The sequence below is a fragment of the Passer montanus genome, unplaced genomic scaffold, assembly GCF_014805655.1.
Source record: "Passer montanus isolate IOZ18808 unplaced genomic scaffold, ASM1480565v1 scaffold10, whole genome shotgun sequence".
NCBI classification, from domain to species: Eukaryota; Metazoa; Chordata; class Aves; order Passeriformes; family Passeridae; genus Passer; species Passer montanus.
In genome coordinates, this window is record NW_024356505.1 from 20,764,606 (window position 1) to 20,785,609 (window position 21,004).

Consider the following 21,004-nt stretch of genomic DNA (forward strand, 5'->3'; position numbering starts at 1 on the left):
TAAGGTTAGTGCTGTACATTTCAAACACGTTGTTGTTCTACCCTCAGTGCCTTTTTTTGTCATATTGATTATTTTGCTGGCTTTTGGCTATCATTACACAGTAAGCCAATGATTCAGATAATTGGCCTGGATGACTCCAAGATCTCCTTCCTGAGTTTGGTCTCCAGTCCTAAGTTTAGCATTGTGAAGACAGGATTTAGACCACTTGTCCTAGGTCTATCAGCCCACCTTTTTTCTGTATTAAAGCTCATATGACATCTTCTTGTTCCTTCAGTTAAATGAAGCCCTTTGTGAGTCCCTCACTATTATCTGGAAGTATGACCTGAAAATTTAGAAGTTTTAGAAGTTTTTCTGGATCAGCTCATTGATGAATACATTGAACAAAAACTCAGCCCTAATACAAGTCCTGAGGGCAGTTAAATACTGACTCATCTCCAAAAGTGACCATTAAGCTTTTGATCTTTTGATTGCTGTTGTTTAAGCTGCTTTGAACGCATAAAAGTTTTCTACCAATTCTGCAGCAACCTTTGTGAAAACTTGTCATGGGCACATTAAATATCTAAATGCATTACGTCTGCTGCACTATCCTAGAGCTTGGGAAAGTTAATGACACAGTGTGAACAGAGATCTCACAATCATATCAGGAACAGATATGCATATGTAAGAAACACTAATCTTTAGATCATGAGTCATGCTATTTAATAGATTGCTGATATTAAATAGAAAAAGAAAGTTGGAAAGGAAAAAAAATACAAAATAGGAGGTTGATTTTGTAGATTCTTCCTTAATGAGAAAACAAAGGAAGTGCCTGCAAATTGTTCATGCTTGCTTTTTCTTTTTGTTAAATTGCAGATGGCATTCATACTTTATTATATGGCGATCGTTGGCCACGCCTTGTCTATAACATCCCTGTTGATTTCCTTGGCAATTTTCTTCTATTTCAAGTAAGTGTTTCTTACAGACACTCTTTCTTCTTTCCCTGAGGCATCTCAACCAAATGAAATCTTGGAAGTTGTCATGGCAGTGAGAAGCAGCTCTTCTGAGGGTCTCTTTATATAATCCTGAAAGGAAATCTGAGCACAGGCTCCTCTCACCAATGGGACCTCTCCCAGTGGAGTGTAGCCAAGACCAAGTTGATGTGTTTGTCAGGACTGATGTGAAAAGTGCAACCCATGGGGAAATGGTGCAGCTGGGGGTGCAGTAAGGCCTTTCATTTACCTATTGCCTTATGTTGTTTAAGAGCATGTCCAGAGCTTGCCAGGTGCCGTGTCTGGGGGCATGGGGCAGTGAGTGGGAGCTCCAAGCTCCTGAAGCACAGGACTACCTGCATCTGAGGCTGAAGGACTGAGCTATTGACCTGAGTAGGCGCTTACAGGACTCAGCCCTAAGAGTGAATCTGGCACTAGTGTACAGCCTGTTATCCTCATTAAAAGAAAAACAGAATGCTGCTGTATCAGAATTTTAAAGGAGACCGATATTCACTGAAAACACTACAGCTACTGTATGGCAGCTTCACTAGAGCATTTCAATCTTGTTCTTTATTGAACCTGCCTGCTGCCAATTAGATGCCTGTGCCTCAACTGCCAAACAGGAAGAGTAGTAAAAGATCAAGTCCACAACATCACCACCACCAAGAATAAGACTAGGAAACACAGGAAAACTAAATGGTTGGACTTTTCATAGTTTATAAGATTCTGTAAGATTGCAAACTCCAAAGAGGTGGATCCAAATACAGGCTGTGAATTCTGGTAATTTCCAAAGAGGCAATTTGATGATTGCCTGTGATAAAACATCTTAATCAGCTACAGAGATAGCTAGAAACTCTGCCAAATTAACTGATTAATTCCCTTCCCATCTAAGCAGATAAATAGCTACAAAACCATAGCCACAGTAATGCTTTGAGAGAACTGGAAAGAGCACAGTTTTATCTGATTTGGAACCCCATTCCCTGGTTTAAATTCTTTGGGACAATAAGGACAGGATCTGGTCAAATTAGGTATGCTAAATGGACCAGCAAGATGACTGCTTGCAGCAAGCAAGGCAGGGTCAGCCTGTCTGACTCACTCTGAGCTCTGAGTCATGAACAACGCATGATCTTGACTGGTCCCAGGCTGCACTGAAAGACTGGTCTTTGCAGCAGCCTTCCAGACAGTAAAACACCTCCTCCTCTCTTCCCTCCTCCGCTTCTCCTTCCCCTGCCATGACTAAGCCACGACACAAAGGTTACAGAAAGAAAAGAGAAAGGAATTAAACCAAAGTGCTTCCTAATGGGAAGTCAAAGAGAAAACTAAACTATGGTCACAGGAAAGTGAGAATGAAGCTATGTGGGAGCGGGGCTCGTGTAACCTTCAGCTGTTTTCTATCATCTGGCTATGACAGCAATAAACTATTTGACCTTCAGCTGAAGGGAAGCTGTCAATCACACAGTCCATCAGATAGCAAGAGATGATTTCAGGACTGCATAATAGCCTTTGACTTTAGAGGCAGCTTGCAGTTTCCCACATATAAGTTTTCACCGGCAGAGCTTTATTTTCAGTTCACTTTTGGGTATCAAGATTCATAATGATCTGGAATCACAGATGTTGCAGTACTTTCAGAAGGGAATAATGAATCAGTATTGATGAGCATCACTAAGCAATGCTAACTCATAACAGAAGAAAGTATTAATAAAGTAGAATGTCTAACAGCTTCATGCATCGTCAGTTTATTGCAAGATTTCTATAATTGCAGAGTGAGACTCCATTATCTTAGTTAATAAAACACAAAGAGGTACTCCTACCTCCAAATCACTTCCAAACGAATTATTAACAAAGACATTTGTATAAAGACAGATGGGGAGTAAAACAAATCTATATTTGCCAGAATAATAGATGGTGTGTTATGAATGCACCTGCAGTCTAATTGCTGCCAAGGCTTTTAAAAGGAGTTGAAGGATAATGGATGAAAGAACATTCTGTGAAATTTTTGGGGAGCTTTCCCCAGGTGCAAGGGAGGACATGGTATAAAGCATGAAAAAAAAATTGATAACTAAACAATGGGGGAGGAGAGGAAAATAAGTGTCTAGGTATGAAAATCAATATTCTCAGTATTTATACATGAGAAAAATGACAGCTTCACAGAGCAGTTCTATGAGGAAAACATTCTAATACAATAGGGAAGTAGAGATAGGAACAGTAAAATAAGGGTGACTAAGACAGGTGAGACAGGTAAGAGAACCTGTCTGAAAAAGGAAATGTAGGAGACAGAATCAAGGTGAAACACAGGGGAGACACAGGAGACTGACACTCTAAAGAGACAATGATAGAGGCTTGGAGACACAAAAGCTCACAGGTTTTAGACACAGATAACTGGCTTAGTTATGCCTTCTTGCATACTGATTTATTAGAATCACACAGAATCACAGAATAAGGTGAGTTGGAAGGGACCCTCAAGGATCATCAAGTCCAGCTCCTGGCTCTGTATAGCACCATCCCCAAGAGTCACACCATGTGCCCAAGAGTGAAGCAGAGTAGGGAGAATACAGAAAGATGGTGGGGAAAATGCCAAGCAGCCTCCAAAAACATCACAAAGGAATGATTAATAACACAAAAAGGGCTAGAAAGAGAACTAAAAGAGGTCAGAGAAGGAGAAGATTGTAAATAATTAACAAAACCAGCAGAAATAATAAATCAAGTAAAGGTTTGGTTCAACTTTCTCCTCTTGGTGTGGACCATGTCAGGCAGGTGTTGATGCCATTGTGATGGCAAACACTGAAGGTCAAATTAGAAAGTGAGAGTATGGAAATAAATGCTAATGCTACAGGTGGATCTTTAACATGAGAGCTGTAATCAAGGAAAAAGTGGAATACTGAGGGAAAAAGAGGAGAAAACAGAGAGAAGAAGGCAGGCAGGGAAAGGAGACTGGGCAGCACACAAAAATATATGTACTGAAGGACAGTCCAATTGAATAGATAATTAAAACTGTCAAAAGTCAAGTAGAGCAGTGAGGAAGGACAGGAATGGGAGTTCAGACACACCTACCTGGCTGAGATTATTGAAAAAGACTCCCTGTACCAGAAACCACATGGAAAGGCACCTCGAGAGACAAGGGTCTGCATTTCTGTGGTCAGGAGCTGAAGAGATTGTTCCCAGTAATAAGGAAATTTTTATTTCTAGGGAACATCACTGAAGTCACACCAATCCTGTTCCCACAACTGCAAAAGAAAGACCGTGATAAGCATGTCCAGAAAAGTGGGGTTAAGTGGCATAGTGAAAGTGTGATGGAGTAGGGGGAGAAGGGAAGACTCAGGACCGAATAAATATTACCAGAGCTTAGGAGCAGAAAAGGAACATCAGGCTAGATTTGTGATAGGGACAAATACAGGTGGAGTAAGCACAAGAACACAGTGTAGCAAAAGTAGCTCCAAAGAATGGTCTAGTTTTTCCAATATCATGTCCTACAGTGACTCAAAGAGAAAGTTCATGAACCCAACCCTGTATCGGCACTCAGTATTTGCCAACAGCTGATGCTAAAGGAGGGCTATAAAATCAAGGCCAAGTGTACAGAGATTCTCTCATTCTTAGCCACCAGGACCTGCATCTCATAGACATCCTAAACCACAGATGGTGACTTGATAAATAAGGAGGTCTAAACCATGTCCTACAGTGACTCAAACAGAAAGTTCATGAACCCAGCCCTGAATCTGGCACTCAGTATTTGCCAACAGCTGATGCTAAAGGAGGGCTATAAAATCAAGGCCAAGTGTACAGAGATTCTCTCATTCTTAGCCACCAGGACCTGCATCTCATAGACATCCTAAACCACAGATGGTGACTTGATAAATAAGGAGGTCTAAAGAAGTGATAAGCATTGCTGGATGGTTATTGCTCATAACCAGAAAGATGAGCTCAAGCTAAAGGGGGAACTCCATGAAATTACTTGGAAAGTAGGTGTAAGGAAAACAAAGAATAAATGGCAAGTGACCAAGGGGCTAAAGAAGGGAAATAAATCAAGAAGGCAAGCAAAATAAGCAGAAAATAGTTCAACTGGCTAGATTAGCTCTCTTTTTGAAGAGAGTGCTCTCTGCATTGGCCTCCACATGCAGAGGAAAAGAAAGCCACCGCCTGTGCCCCATTCCAGACTGCAAAAGACTCCTAGTGCTGAGCTTATCCCAGCAAAACAGCAGTATTTCTTAGCTGTTATTTACCTAGCAGTTTTGCCTCCTTACTCTCAGTGATCTCTGGACAGCACAGCATTATCTAACAGCTCCATGACTGCCTTTCTGCAATCACCCTCTCTCAGCCTGGGGCATGGAGAGAGAGAGGGTGATTTTCCTCTGCCTCAGGGATGTGTGAGCAGGCAACATCAGGATTTGGGTGTGAATTAGAAATGGGAGATTTCTCAGGTCTGAAACTGCAGTCATGATTTGGTTTCACAAGAATTCTGAAAACTTATCTTGTGTAGCTCTGCTACCCACAATAGCATTAATCCTACCTTCCCTAAAAACAGTGATTTCAAGAGGTTTCTTCTCCTTCTGAGCACGAAAACAACCTCCTCTGGTTTGGGATCTCACTGGAGTTAGAAATATGCAGGATACCAACCCAAATCCCCCGGTAATTTAAGGATATTCCTGCCCAAATTCCGATCCTGTCTCACTAGTAATTCTTGAAGTAGAAAATAATTTTCATCTGAGTATTTGAGAAATTGAGTCTCCAGGGAACAGTTACTTATAAAGCAGTATTCCTGATATTCATTCCTTGCATCATGCGCATCCAAAAATTCTCAGGGTTCTGCTTGACCACTTAATATCTCAATTACCATGAATTAAAGAAAGGCATCAAGAGCTAAGAATGTAGCTGGATAGGTCTTTGCCACATGGTCTAAAAAGCGTGTGGTGCTAAACAGGTGTAAAAACAAACCCAAAAATTTTTCAGAGGGTATGGCTACAATGCAAGGCATGTATTTTCCAATTATGCCTTGCCAAAAGACATTCTTGAGAGACTGTTGCCAGAAAGAGCTTGTTAAAGTGACATCAGAGGAAAAATACTAATTTATGACATGTGTTACATATTTTTCAGGAGCCTCAGCTGTCAAAGGATAACACTGCATAAGAATTTGTTTTTTTCCTATGTGCTGAACTCCATGTTTACAATTGCTCACCTCATTGCTGTCGTCCCCAACCCAGGCCTTGTAAAAAGGGATCCTGTAAGTACTGCATGACTCCTCTCCATCCTAACACCCAAGTAAAATCACTATGGCCATGCCAAAACCTAGAATTCCCATTCCTCAGCTAATGATAGCCATCTGGGAAAACACACACAGAGTGTGCAGATTCTGAGAATTTCACTCAAACTTGCTCATATCCTTCACCAAGAAATAAAAATCTTTGAATTTTGTACAAGCCCCAGACTTGGTCCAGCCAGCTCATCCATACAAGTATGTGCCAGACCTCAATTTCTCCCAGCAATAACTACCTCATGATTCCCAACAAAGCCCCTGAGGTGATAGGTGCCTTTGGTGACTGCTTGTCCTTCTTCACAAACCACACACTGAAGAGGGAGAGGATGGAAAGAGAGATGGCTTATTTCAATACAACACACAAAAAGGTCTATTTGCTGTATCTTTCAAATTCAGAGGCAGTAAATCAAAGCATTACTTGCCTTCTCTTAGGTAACTAAGGAGTTACTGACTGCTCTTAGGTAGTGAAACAAATTGTGCCAGTCCCTCAGCTGATAAATATATATGGCAGATCTCAGTCATCCAGCTCTGATCTTGCTCCCTAACCCAGCCATTACATTGTGCTCAGTCCTTACAGCAGCCCCAGACAATGTGATATGAATGCAAACGTGGTAAGTTTCATTTTAACACTCATCAGCTTGTAGTCTAATAAGATCATTCAATTATAATTCAACCATTTATGGCCTGCCCCTAATTTCATTAAAGGAATTAAATATTAGCACCTGATATTATCCGATCACATGTGTGTCTCTCAAATGCGTGCTGATTAAGTAAGTTAATTAAAGCAGAAAATATATTGCCTAAAGAAAACATCACCAGTCTCAGAAACCATCTGGAGATTAAAAAATAGAAGAGCAGAAGAATAATTTAAAAATCACATATTTCGTTTCTCCCCATTGCATAGCATCATGCATAGATAGCCTGTGCAAGAGGTACAATGAAAATACACGATATTTGAAGATAAAAAGCTGGCAGATGATATCAGGCACCTAAACTGAATTAAAATCATTACCTCAGGGTTAAGAATGATATATTCTGACAGCACAAATAAATTATCTGAAACGGTTTAAACTAAGAGTTGAGAGAATGGGAAGGAGTCTTGTGGTTTAAGATTTCGTTTTAAAACAATTGTCTAACAAAACTATTTGTCTAACAAAAGGCACTATCTAGTGTCTTTTGGCCTGATCTTTACTGGAAGTGAACTCTCAACACCAGTGAAGTCAATGACAAAGCTCTCAGAGGCTCCCATAGAGCCACATAGCCAGAGGACGGTTCCAGCCCACTGAGCATCACACGATGTTATCCCCAGCCTCCATTACTATGGCACAACAGTAAAAAAGTGACACCAGTGGCTGCCTTTGGAGGCCATGGAGCCCCAAAGTGGAGCAGAGGTTCATGTACCACACTCAGATCTCAGGTCTCTGCTCAGAATATGAAGAGGAGCCTAAATGCTCAATGTAATCATGAAAATGACCCAAGCAGTGTCCTGTTAATAAAATTGGCTGCAATTATTGGCTAAGTAGATGTTTTGAGGAGCAAAGCCATTGCTTTGCAATTTCTTCTTCCAAACCAAATTTGCATGTCTTTGACCCAACAGTGAAAGGCTGTCTACAGCCAAGGTACAAAACTTGGGGCCAGAATATCTGGGGTCTCTCATTTTTGTCCCACCATTGAGTATGGGATGAGGGTACACTCTCTGCTTGATCTTGCCTCACATTCTAGATTTCCCTCCCAAAAAACCAAAAAAAATAATAAAAAGGAGGTGAGGCAACCTGCTAATATCGTCTAAGTCTCCCAGACTTACTAGAAAATATATTCTGTTACCTTACTAGTAACATAATAAAATTTTAAGTTTGTGATTGGGAAAAGAAAGACAGGAGCACATTTTTTAACATATGATGAAATTACAGAAAATCTCTATATAGAGTAGATGAAGACTAAAAAAAGTACAAAAAACTCCCATAATATTTTTATGCTGATGCTTATTATCAGAGCAAATGAAAGCTTTACATCTTGGGTGTTTTCTACTGCTGCTGCACTCTCTGATTTAATAAGTCCACTTGAAGATTACTGCTTCTGACTTCCTCTAGTTTGCTGCACTTATCCACTTTCTACATGCAAATCTTTGGAGCTTCACAGGCCCACGTATGTATGGCTCTTACCTTTTGTATATACAGAAAAACTGAAATGTCTAGATTGAATTTCAAGCAATCGTGGATACCACTCAGATAACAGCCATAAACTGAGATGAACTTGCTGGTATTTATTCTGCAAAATAATAAATGTGTTTGCACCCCAATAGTTCCTGCTTTTTTTTTTCCCTACCTAAAATTTCACAATAGTTTTTAAATGTGAAATGCCATGGGAAAATACTTCCAGTGATTCATAATTTATGAGAATATCAACAAATTCATATAATTTTGAAAGAAGAAAGGACAATCTCTTAAATAACAAGGAGAGGAGTCAGGAGGAGCAAGACAGCAAGAGAGGAAACTTCCTAACTCCAAGACAGCCCCATTCTCCCTGTGACCCAGGGAGAAATGACATGAGACAATCCAAAGTATCATTTAATTGAGGACAGTCTGTACCACATCCTTACTCACATTGCTGCTAAGAGTTAAATCCTTTGATGATCATTCTGCTCATGTAAAATGGTAAGTCAAGCCACTTTTATAATAATCTTAACTTGTTTATTTACTTCATGTTCTCTGGTTTTACAATATTCTCTCTCTCTGTTTCTCTTTCTGTCACATTTATCTGGATCTGAAACCATGGAAAAAAATTATTGGAGTCCAGGTGGCCATGCAAGAAATGAAGAAGCAATGGACAAGGTTCAAACACATTTAAACAAAAATAAACAGGACACATGTATGAACACTTATTTACATATATTGAAAATCTTCACTGCTTTATCTGAACTAGGAACTGCATTAATTATGCTGTTACTGGAACTGCATTCATAGGAAGAGATATCATCTATCACCTTCCCAAATGAGACTGACCCACAGTAGAAGGGTGATCCGTGGACAGCACATTATGTTCTCCATTAAAATCTCCAGAAATATAAATAAAACTCTTGCTGCCAAATCTCTCAATACAGTCTTATGCATTAGATCTGTATTTTTTGTTTTCTGTATTCCACAGGAGTAGTCATTTTAATGCTCATACTGATGGGAGTAAAAAGAATCGACAGCTAATGCTTGAAGGGGTAGCCAGAAACTGAGCAATCCATCAGCTCCATGGGCATCATATAAATATGCCTTTAGGTGGGGCTAAGTTTGGTCACAAATTAGTAATGTCTCGGTAATTAGAACCTCTTCCACAAAGGCAGAGATCTTACTGTATTTTTTTTTCTCTTTCACGTTCTAGTAGAAATATCTGCTCTCTTCTTTCTGCAGGTTCTTATGCAGCCTCTTCACCTGCCATTGTATGGTGTAAAAGTTTATGTTTTGATTGCAGTTTTATAGAGGCTATAGCAAGGGCCAGTGTTCCACTAGTAGTTCTTAGGAGCCCTGTGTGGGGTTGCATGCTTGGCCACATTATGTCAGAGAGTAAGGACACAGCATCCATTCAGGCACATTCCAATCCCGCTGTCAAGTCCCATCTCATTGCCACACAGTTTCTTTAGGCCTTAATGTATAAACAATCTGTTCACCCTCTTATATGGGTTCAGTGTCAGACCTGGTATGGAAGAACCCAAAGCAATACCTGTTTAATTACATGCAGCATGATTTCATTTCCTGCTGGCAGCACCTGTAACTAATTTAGCCCTTGAACATGAGGGGTGAGAGGATGGAGGCTGTTTTTCCCTCCTTGTGTAGATGTAGATATATTTTAAATATCTTGATCCAGTTTACCACCCTAGCTGATGGTGCAACACGCACTCTGTGTCTCTGGCAGGAGCCTTTCCTGCCAGAGACATAGTCCCTTTCCCTTTGCAAGCATTTCACTAAGTTTGCTGACACTGTGAGCATGAGGTGGGATGACAAGGGACATTTGGTTATCTGTACTGCCCAAGACCCATCTCCTGGAACAAGCAAGCCTTCTAAGCACTAAGATCTTATAAGCATCTTACTGCTTTCAGCATTATTAGTTAGACCAAGAGAGCACAAAGGCTGTTGTCCACAAATATTAAAGTTTTAAAGCAAGGCCATGGTAGTAGCAATACTAAAAATTCTAGCTTTGTTGTGGACACTAGAACACTATAAATAATCTCTCCATTAATAAATTAAAGTGAAAACCACTACTGCCAAATCATGTTAGGTTTTCCTCCCTATCACAATTACAGCATAACAGTAGAAATAAAACACTGGGCTGTGTGGACAGATGACAAGTGTAAAAGAATAGTTATTGTGATTTATGGGGTTCCAATACTGGTATTGCCAAGTTCCTAAAGGAATAGAGAGGCAATGTAAGACAAGAAAGCACAGGAGATTTTGCAGCATTTTGGGAAGCGTGTCAATTTGAGTATTTTTTACCATACAAATGTTATTTTCTCACCTCTTCTTGCTTTCATTTCCTGCTGATCTAGCCTGGCAGAGCATGGGGGGGTTTAAAACATCTTTTTATCAAATGTGGTTCTCATAAATTATATCAGTGACAACAAATGGCAAAACTGCTGCTCCATGTGATTGTTTCACATGTGACTTTTTTTCCTTAGTTGTTCCAGCAGACCTCCCTGGAAACAGCAACAGTGGAGATCCACAAGGAAAGGGGCACTTCCATCTTCTGAGTTGTTTCATGTGTTATATTTGGGGTAGAGCTTCAGGAGGTGCAATTCTTGTTACATAATTTGATTCTTTTTTTCATGTGACTATTTCCACAAATTTCTGTCACTGTCAAAGCATTTCCGAAGTCTTTTATCTTAGTACATCTATTCCTCCATCCTGCTTCCATTAGATTATTTATCCTCAGCAGCCAGTTTAGAGACCAAGAGGTGACACAGAACCTGGTCAATTCTGAAATCAACAGAATGAGAGTAAGGACAGGAAGATTTGGCACTAATGTGAAAGTCAGAGAGAAGTTGTCCCCACTAAGAAGAATTTTTGAATTGAACAAAGCACCACATCACATTGCTGAGGTTCACAGTTGTGGTGGCTGAGCCCATGAGGTGCAAGCAAGTACAGTTTCAATGTTCATGTGTCTGTGAAGGGGTGATCACAGAGGTGACAGGGAAAGGAAATTCCTACTCTATCTATCTGTGCCCTCATCCACAAAGAAAGGGAGAGATGATAGCTTTCATGTAGCTCAAGCCAAAGATTTTTGTGTTAAAATCACTCAGACTCTATCAGATCCTGTGTACGGCCTCTTATTTAGGAGCCTGAGTGCCATTTCCTCCAGAAATGTGTTTCCAGAAAGAACCTTGTAATGCAAAATGCGTTGTTGCCCAGAAGCGGAACGCATCAAATCCCAGAGCTCGTTCCCAGGTTTTCTGTTGCAATTTTTCTGCTCAGGAGAGGTACACCTGCACTCGAATGCCCGGTACAAGTCCAAACTTCACATGAAAATATCTGTGAAAAGTCAGGTTTAAGCTGTCATTCTGCCTTGTCATTATGCATCTGCAGCATCTCTGCACCCTGAAGCTCTGTCATTGTGGCAGTGAGAAGTGAGCACTCCCAGCACAGTTGCTCCCAAACTCAGTGGAATCTCAGCATCCCAGTTCTTGCTGTCATTCTTTTGTTTAGCAACAGTGGTCATTCACAGCCATGACGCTATTGAAGAAAAGAACACACTGCAAAGCACACACTTTTGCTTTATGCAAGATGAGTGAATCAATTCTAGATTTGCTGAAATTCATTACATATCTCCAGAACTGCTGCTCAAAAAGGTGTGCTTACTTTACCCTCAGATCTGAGCTGTAACAATCTCTAAAAGGCTATTCATCTTCCACAGTATGGAATTGTGTTTGACTTAGATGCATTTCTGAGGCTTTTTTCATTTTTTCTTTTGGTCTTCCTAAGAGATGGGAGAGATGACAAAGTGAAGATGACGTAAAAATTTAGGATAGTACCTGGGCAACCACAATTTTCTGTCAATTGCACTGTCTCCAATGCATCTGAGGGACTGAAAGTTAAATAGATAATAATATGTCATTAGTCTCTAGGCATAGAAAATGTCAAGTAGCCACTCCTTAAATGTCAGATCAACAAGTGCAGATGCTAACAGTTGCCTTTTGATGGATTCTGTGTTACACTGTATGGACATGTCACATCCTGATGAACTTCTCTTTTACACAAGGTCTCCCACATTCATAGAACATGTAAGCAGCTCAGGTGTTGATATTTCTCTGTGAATATAAAGCAATTATACATAGAAACATCCAAGATGTCTCTTCAAGGTTTTCTTGCAGTATGCCTTTAAAAGGGTCTAACTGAAATGAGAGAAATTTGAGTATGAATTGCCCAAAAATATTTAAAAATCCTTAAAAACATTGGATTCTTCAAAAAATAATTCCCCTCAGAAGGACAGTACCATAATGTTTCCAAAACACAATACTCTCCCTGATACCATGCTGCCACAGCTATTTTCCTTGCTGGGATTTGTCTGATTAAATGGCAGTGCTTCCTGTAGAGGCAACTGTGTTCTCAAACTGAGACAATTTACCTCACTCTAAAGTAGGTGGCTAAAACAGGTCAGGTGAATTAAATGCAGAGTGCCCTCTCCAGGGGCACTACATCATCCTGCACATCTATACCATGAAGTCAGACGTGCCCTTCAATGACTGCTGTGCAGACCAGCAGTATTGCCCATTTTCAGCCATGCCCCTGCTACCCTTGGTTACCTTGTGTTTCTTGAAGGTATCTAAGACCAAACAGAAGTAGCCTGACTCAGAAGAGGAAAAAAAAAAGAAAGAACATCAAAGTGCCTTTACGTGAGGACAGCCAAACCTGGAATAAGGGTACGGAAGAAAAGTAATGACTTTCAGTAGGAGTTAAACATCAAGAGACTTGGGTTAGTTATGCACATGACCTTTAAATTTAGTTGGCAGAATGAGCTATTGGCCAATAATAGGTCATCTCACCTCTGAGTGGCTTATACACCAAATTGACTGACTTTGCAATTTTCTGGCATCTCCTTGGCTCAACATCCTTTGAAGGGGTTGGCAGCTCTACCTAGCAGCAGGTCACCCCAGGAAAGACACTGGAGCAGCATCTGAGTACATCTAGAGAATTAAAACACTCATAAACATTTAAGGTCAGCCACATCTTACATTTGGAGACCTGTTTTGCAGGCACTTACAGCTGGCCTAGTCACCCCATGCTAAAGATAGACAAAGTTACACTCAGGGTACTATCCATCTGGCTTATTTTAGATATATACTGTTGGATGAGGTATTTTTTACTATAATCTCCATCATCTCTATCATTATCTTTTGATTACAGGAGAGATAGATTGGGTGTCTATATTTGGTATCACAAATCCCAGTTGTATCATTAGAAAACTCCTGGAGCATTTAACTGAGTCGTGAGTGGATATATCCATGTCATCAAAATGCACCTAGTCCCCAGGAAATGCTTTTGTAGGTCTAGATCTTACACCTCAAACATAAGGTAGGTGCACTTGACTGTTAGATATACTCCACGCAAACTTAAACTACCCTGGCTCAGGGCTCAATGCCTGGATGCAGATTTGGGTAACTCTGCCTTGTCCTATTGTCCTGTGCCTGTGGCTCTTGCTCGAGTGTTATGGTAGAGGACAGGTGCCTGGAATAGCAGGAGCTCTTAACCCTTTTTGTCAGGGATTGCTTCCCTCCACTGGGAGAAGGTGGCAACAGATCCTGTCCAAATGAACAGCAGGTTGCACTGTCTTGTGCTATTTTTTTTTTTTTACACATCCCTGCCCTTGTTTTCTCTCCCTCTTTGGTGGCCTATCTACTCTCCTCCATCAGTCAGGGTCATATCTACAATGGCTCCCTAAAAAACTTCCTCTCTCTGGCAACACCACTCAGAAACCAAGCTGATAAAACCCCTAGGGAATGGGGAGGCTGTTTTGCTTTGCCTCACACCCTGGGTCACTCTTGCCATCCTGCAGGTGAGGACCCAGTGGCCACTGCACTCTGAGACAGGGCCAGATATGCTGTGAGAACCCCTCTGGCCCTGCAGAGCTCAAAGCTGCAGTCCAGAGAGAACTATTGCTACAGCAGCCAGGACTCAGGTATGTGCAGATGTAGCCTTATTAATTCCTGTCCAGAATGTGTAAATCTGGGCTGCCTACTTTGCTATAGCATAGACATGGACACACATGCTGTTAAGAATATCCCCTGTTGTTTAATTTCATATTTTGCCATCTTGTAACACAAAACCTGGGAGCCCTCTGAGAACTGTGTACATTTCATTCTGTAAATGATTAAGAAGTATATTAAAACGTTAATCTTCCAAATCCCAGTATGCCAGGTTTCTGACTGGAACACAGTTTAATGGATGACTCATTGCAGATACATTGCATAATGGTGTGGTGTTCTGATAGCCAGTGATTTACAGCTACAACACTTAGCACAGTCTTGCTTTGGAAAAAACTTTTATTGCTTATTTGTGTAACATATGGATACTTGGAATTAAAGAATATTTTCATAGACTAGTGCTCTAATAGTCAGAAAAAAGCACCATTTTTTAAGGCAGAGCCGTAATCAAACTTGAAGCTACTCCTTTAAAGTGCTACGTTTAGAATGTTTGAGAATATATTGTATTGCCTTCAAATTGAATTTGAATAAATCATATCTGGCCTCCATGGCAAGCTGTAATCTTTTCAAGGAGGGTCATTTGCTGCCATGCACTGGAGAGGTTTCCCAGAGGTGAAAAGGAACTAGGATAGTAAGGCCAAATATGTTTATTTCCCTTTAACCAAAAAAAAGTGTACAGCTGTAGTGATGGCTCATATAGCTGGCTTGTTTAAAATTTGTAACCTTGGCTGGCTTGTTCTCAGCAATTTATTTGAAATGTCGGTGTGGGGCATTTCAATGGATAGTGAGCTTTGGAGAAGAGACTTTTCATTCTGCAAGCTGAGGGGCTTTCCCGTACTTGCTTTCCATAGGGCAGGTTCTCTGCAGTTGACAAGCACTGATGTAAAACACAGACCTCCCAGCCTGCCAACCTGAGTTCCTTTACCCAGGAGAGCACTGCAGGAATGGGCACACACAGAAATCTGTAAGGCTTTGCTGTGCCAAAACATAGTCAAACCTTTTGCTCTGACTGAATTACTAGGACAAACTTTCTCAAACAATTAGGAGGTTTATTTCATATTGAATTTTGTTATTATCATTGAAAGTGAAGGGTTTATGGGGGTTTATGCAGTCCAAGAGTTTTTACTTGACTTGCCCCTATGAGGGTAAATGGTACAGTTAATGGTGCAGTTTTCTGTTCATAAGCTATCAACCAGTAATCAAGGAGAGCCTTAGAGAGAAATGACAAGTACATGTGATGAAAGGCTGCTGGATTAGCTGAGGAGAGCACTATGCCAATTACATTTTTGTGCAATTGTAGGGTCCTGCATAGGCAGATGGACCTTTGGGACTCCTTTGGCAGGACTAGAACATTAAAAGTGTTTATAACATGCCAGTATGCCCTGCAAAACATCATAGACACCGTTTCTATCTTTTTCTTGTAAAAGGAGAGTAAATTGTTTTATTTCTCCTCTGGGAAATATTCCAGAATCCTTTTGAAGTGCTTTTGTTGCATACTGCAGCTGTGGTGTTTACAAGATTTCCATAACTCTCTGCAAGATTTGTAAGTGAGAGGAATATGACTAACTGTATTCCTACTGACCCCTTTTGCCCCTGAGTAATTAGGCCACAATCATTGCAGTCATTGGAGGTTGCTTTTATGGGGAAGGAAAATCAGCAATAATGGACTCCTTTTTTTCTTGGATGCTGTCCTGCAGATCTCTAGAGAACCTTTCTCAGTTTCTGTGCTCATCAATGCAGTGCAAACACGTGTCCAGAGGCAGCCTCCTTGCTCACAGACTGAGTTTCTTTCCACACTGCATTCTGCCAAAAGATATTCATTCTTAGCCATCCTTCCAGAAGCACAAAAGGAGCTGCTTTTTTAAGGCTGACTTTGAGGGCTGGTAATTTTTTCCTGATAATTTTTTCACACTTAACCTTGCTATAGCCATCCACAGAACAGTGCAGAACAGTGCTGCCTGTTTCCAGGCTGTCGAAAAGTGGAGTATTTGTTATTCCTTTGTTCAGGATGCCAGCCTGAGCAACAGTTATGGGGGTGCACTAGAAAGGACCTGCTATTTCCTTTCAGCCTGTGCTGCTCATGAATTAAAACCCACTAGCTTCAGTCACCTGCACACCAGGTTGCAGACTGAAGAGCTCATGACTTTTAACTCCCCTTTAGAGTGTGAAGGTGCTGCAATAATCCTTTCCTGGATTTCACTGTGCTGCATATTGTACAAGACACAGCAAGGACAGAGCCTCTGCCTCAAAGAACTTAAAACACAAGTTTTGTCTTCAGCAGAAAATAAACTTTTGCACATGTTTTTATCTCAAAGTTACCAGTCATAAAATCTTGAAACAGTCATAGGTCTTGGAATGGTTTGGTTGGAAAGGACCTTAAAGACCATCTAATTCTAATACTCAATGTGATCTTGAACACTTGCGGGTACAGGGAGTCTACAACTCCTCTGGACAACCTGCTTGAGTGCCTCACCACCCTCATAGCAAAAATATCAGTCTTCATAAATTATAGATATCAGTATTTATAGATGATATTAAAGATTTATAAATTATAGTAAGGAAAACAATCAGTTATTAAGCATTGCACAGGTGGAAAATCTGCTTCTGTATCATCTTGCAGTTTTATTTTACTGGCTTCTGTAAAAATAAACACTATATAAAATTTACTATTTTTGCTATTTGCTCAATTAAGATTAATATACAGCAAGGTATTGGTTGCATCTGTCATGTTTTATTTTTACCAACCCAATTCTTATCAGTAAAAGGTTCTTTTTTACTGAAAAATCTCTTTTACTTGTTCTAACCAAAGAAAAACAGTTTCTTTATTGCAGGAAAATATTTCCATTGCATCACTTAGCCATAGCTGAAACACACTGCATTTGTTGCCTCATCCAAAGAGGACTTTTTTTTTTTGCTTTGAATAATATGAATTTAACATCTTATCTTAATGCACAGTTGTGTTTAAAATTTAATAAATTTTTCACATAAATTCCCAAATTAATGTGATGTGTATGAAAGTACTAGTCATAATAATCCTTTACTCTTTGCCAAGGGTTTTGTTACTACCCTAACTTATTACATCAGAAGTTATTAAGTTCCTCAAGAGTCATGTGTTTTCTGCAAGTCCATTGCTCTAAAGGATAAGTAAAAGATTTCATTTTCGAAGCCACAAGTCATAGTTCAAATGGAGGGTACACAAAATAAAGAAATGTTGGGAAATGAAATAAATGGAATTTAGCACTACAGCTGTCAGGGAATGTTTTTTCTATATGTTCATCTGTTTGAGCTACAGATACAAGTTCCAGCAGAGAGTGACGTGATTCTAGTGGAAGGTATGTTCAGTCAGTCTCTGCTCAGAGGGCTGCAGAGCAGTGCATACAAAGAGGAAAAGAGGAGCAGGGATCCTCCATAGCCCCCTTCCTTTCAGTTGGGCAGTATGAAACAGGGAAATAATTAAGTCAAAATTATACACTTGAGAAGTACCATGGATTTAATTGCAGAACTCACCATCTCCGCTCAGCTCCTCCTCTAATTGTTCCTAGAGCCCAGGTGACTGGACGGAACGCTGGAACAATTTGGCCCTGGCAAGAGCAGGACCAGCCCATGTGCAACATGCAGGCACCCTGAGTCATTCCCACCACAGCCATGAGGAAAATGATGCCTTGAGCTCTCAGGTGGCCCATCTGACCTGCAGCTCCTCCTTGGAGACCTCCACAAGGAGACACAACACTGGCCCAGCCAAAACCTCAGACACAGAAAACTGCTGTGATGGCTCAGGAAATTTTCTTACGTTTTAGAGGCCAGGGTGGTTGGCTGATGCCAGGGAGGGCACCTGAATCTGTGTGCAGACTGAGGGAAGTGCCTGTCAGGCAAGGCAGCCCGGGTATGGATGGGTGATCAATAAGGGGAGAAGGGAGAAAGGAAAGCCACCAGCTAGGAGGCTGCATTGAGTGTAAGCTAGGAAACAAGACAATAAACATATGGACCCAGACCTGTGAAAAACAGTCCGGGAATGATATAAGAACCTTACTGAACACTTTTGCCCACAGAAAAAAGGAGCAAATACATCTTATCATTTGTTTTGGTGGTAGTGATAGTGGTTGTTGACTGGGTTGGGTTGGGTTCAGTATACAACTCTTTTTGGACACACTTTTAAGAACTGTTCAGCCACAGTGTGGAAAAAAGATGTAACAGTCTGTGCTGTCCTGCATGGTGAGAAGAAATCATGAACTACTAGAAAAGAAAAAACAGTTCATCACACTAATCTTGTCAGAATCCTATATCCTAAGCTATCAATAAACATATATTTTCATGAACACAAACCTGCACTGCAAACATTGAAACAGAACTAAATACACACGTTTGGGTAATTGGAAATTGGCAACAGAAGGTTGTCTGGATGACTGAGATTTTTCTGATTCAGAGGGGCAGTCCAGACAAATACAAAACATGCAGTCCCCTATCTGCTGAACTGCAAAAGTGTCTCTTGAAAGAGATGAGTGAATCCTAATGATGTCTTGTACAGCCCAGGTAGTCAGCTTGGAAAACATCTCCAGAAGTTAAGGGAAATAGCTATTCTCCTGTGGCCACAGATGGTGACTGTTACTTTGCCGTCACTGCTATGACCTCAGATTTCCAGGTAGCATGTGGTGCTCCCCAGAAGCAGTGGGTCTCTGTCAGCACAGCACTGCCTGCCACTCCTCCAGGCCCTTATTCTCCTGTGGCCACAGACGGTGACTGTTACATTGCCATCACATCAGATTTCCAGGTAGCATGTGGTTCTCCCCAGAAGCAGTGGGTCTCCGTCAGCACAGCACTGCCTGCCACTCCTCCAGGCCCTCCTGGATTGTGGTGACAAGGAGGTCCAGGTGGAGGACCTCACTGCTGTCCCTAAGAAAGCAAATGGTCATGAGACCCATTCAGAAGAGGAGCAGCATCATCCCTCATCAGCTGGCACTCCCGTAGTGGACACAACATGGCTCCCTCCACCATCTGCCCACGGCTTCCCAGAAATGTGTAGCCACAATCCCTTGTCAAGGTCTCTGTCTGCAGCCTTGTCTGAACCATGCATAGGAACCACTTCACCAGCTCCATGTAGCTCCACATGTCAGTTTGTTATTTCATCAAAATAGAGCAAAGCTGTCACTTCACAAAGTGGTAAAGACAGTATCCCTGGTACCCTACAAAAAGAATCTCTGCTGCCACAAAAGCTTGCACTTTCCAAAAGAATTCATTCAGAGCTGGGGCCTCTTTAAAGCGTAAATGACTTTGGCTTAGAAGAGAGACCTGAGAAAACTTTAAAAAGTTTGATCAAAAGGAATTAATCCAAATTGGAGCTAGATGTTACTGTCTTTTTCACAGCTCTCCTTTGACCCCCAGAACAAGTGGGTTGTTTCAGTTCTAAAAAAACCTTATCAAATTACTGAGTTTTTAAGGAAATATTTCATTTTTCGGTATTTTTTGGAGTACTATTATCATAATTCTCTTCTACTTTGTGAGGGCTTTAATTTGTTTTAATTTAATTTACAGACTCACAGAATCACTAGGTTGGAAGATCATCGAGTCCTACCCATGCCTTAACACCTCAACTAAACCATGGCACCAAGTGCCACATCCAGTCTTCTTTTAAACACATCCAGGGATGGTGACTCCACCACCTCCCTGGGCAGACAATTCCAGTATTTTATCACTCTTTCTGTAAAAAGCTTTTTCCTAAAATCCAACTTATATTTCCCTTGACACAGCTTGAGACTGTGTCCTCTCATTCCTTCAGTTGGTGCTTGGAGAAAGAGACCACCCCCACCTGACTGCAGCCACTGTGCTTGGAGAAACAGACCACCCCCACCTGACTGCAGCCACCTTTCAGGGAGTTGTAGAGAGTGATAAAGTCACCCCTGAGTATCCTTTTCTCCAGGCTAATTTAATTTAATTTAATTAATTTAATTCAATTTCATTACTTTAGTTCATCTCATTTATTAAATTTGAAATCCTTCACACTGATAGGTGCTGAAAAAAATACCCAAAAACCAGAAAGAGCTGGGAATTTTTGTTCCCCTTTGCTTCTTATATCCTAACAGTAACATCTATCTTTGCCTACTTAAATGCAAAATGTTGGTCAAGTGCGTGACTTTCTCTCATTTGTCTAACAGGTAAGCTGCAAAGTGCTGCAATTCTTTCATCAGTACATGCTGGGCTGCAACTACTTCTGGATGCTCTGCGAAGGCATTTATCTTCACACGCTGATCGTGGTGGCAGTGTTTGCTGAAGAGCAGCGTTTGCACTGGTATTACCTCTTGGGCTGGGGTATGTATGTCACCCTTTGTAGCAAGGTGGTCAGTACACTCAGATTTTTGAATTCTTCTAGCACTTATGTCTCATTTACAATCTAGTTAATATTGTTAGATCATAGCTTAAGGCTGAGTTCTTGAACCCTTAATTTGAGTGCATATAGCAACATGGGCTTAGAAACTTACAAAAACAGCAGAACAAAGTATTTTTAATTTGCTGCATGTTGGGATTTGCAGAAAGAAATACTTAAGATCTGTTAAGAAAAGCTATGGGAGAAAATATATTTCTATTCAAGTATACTTCTTTTCTGAAAGAAAAAAT

At 40.7% G+C, this 21,004-nt stretch overlaps 1 protein-coding gene across 2 annotated transcripts in view; it reads left to right on the plus strand.

The window, feature by feature from the left end:
* CALCR (calcitonin receptor) overlaps positions 1–21,004 on the plus strand; it is a 166,299-nt gene that overhangs the window by 118,834 nt on the left and 26,461 nt on the right. For both annotated transcript variants that reach the window (XM_039707364.1, XM_039707371.1), the window contains exons 6-8: positions 853–944; positions 6,057–6,183; positions 20,545–20,698. In XM_039707364.1, the coding sequence (XP_039563298.1) occupies positions 853–944; positions 6,057–6,183; positions 20,545–20,698 (373 nt within the window). The remainder of the gene's footprint in view (positions 1–852; positions 945–6,056; positions 6,184–20,544; positions 20,699–21,004) is intronic.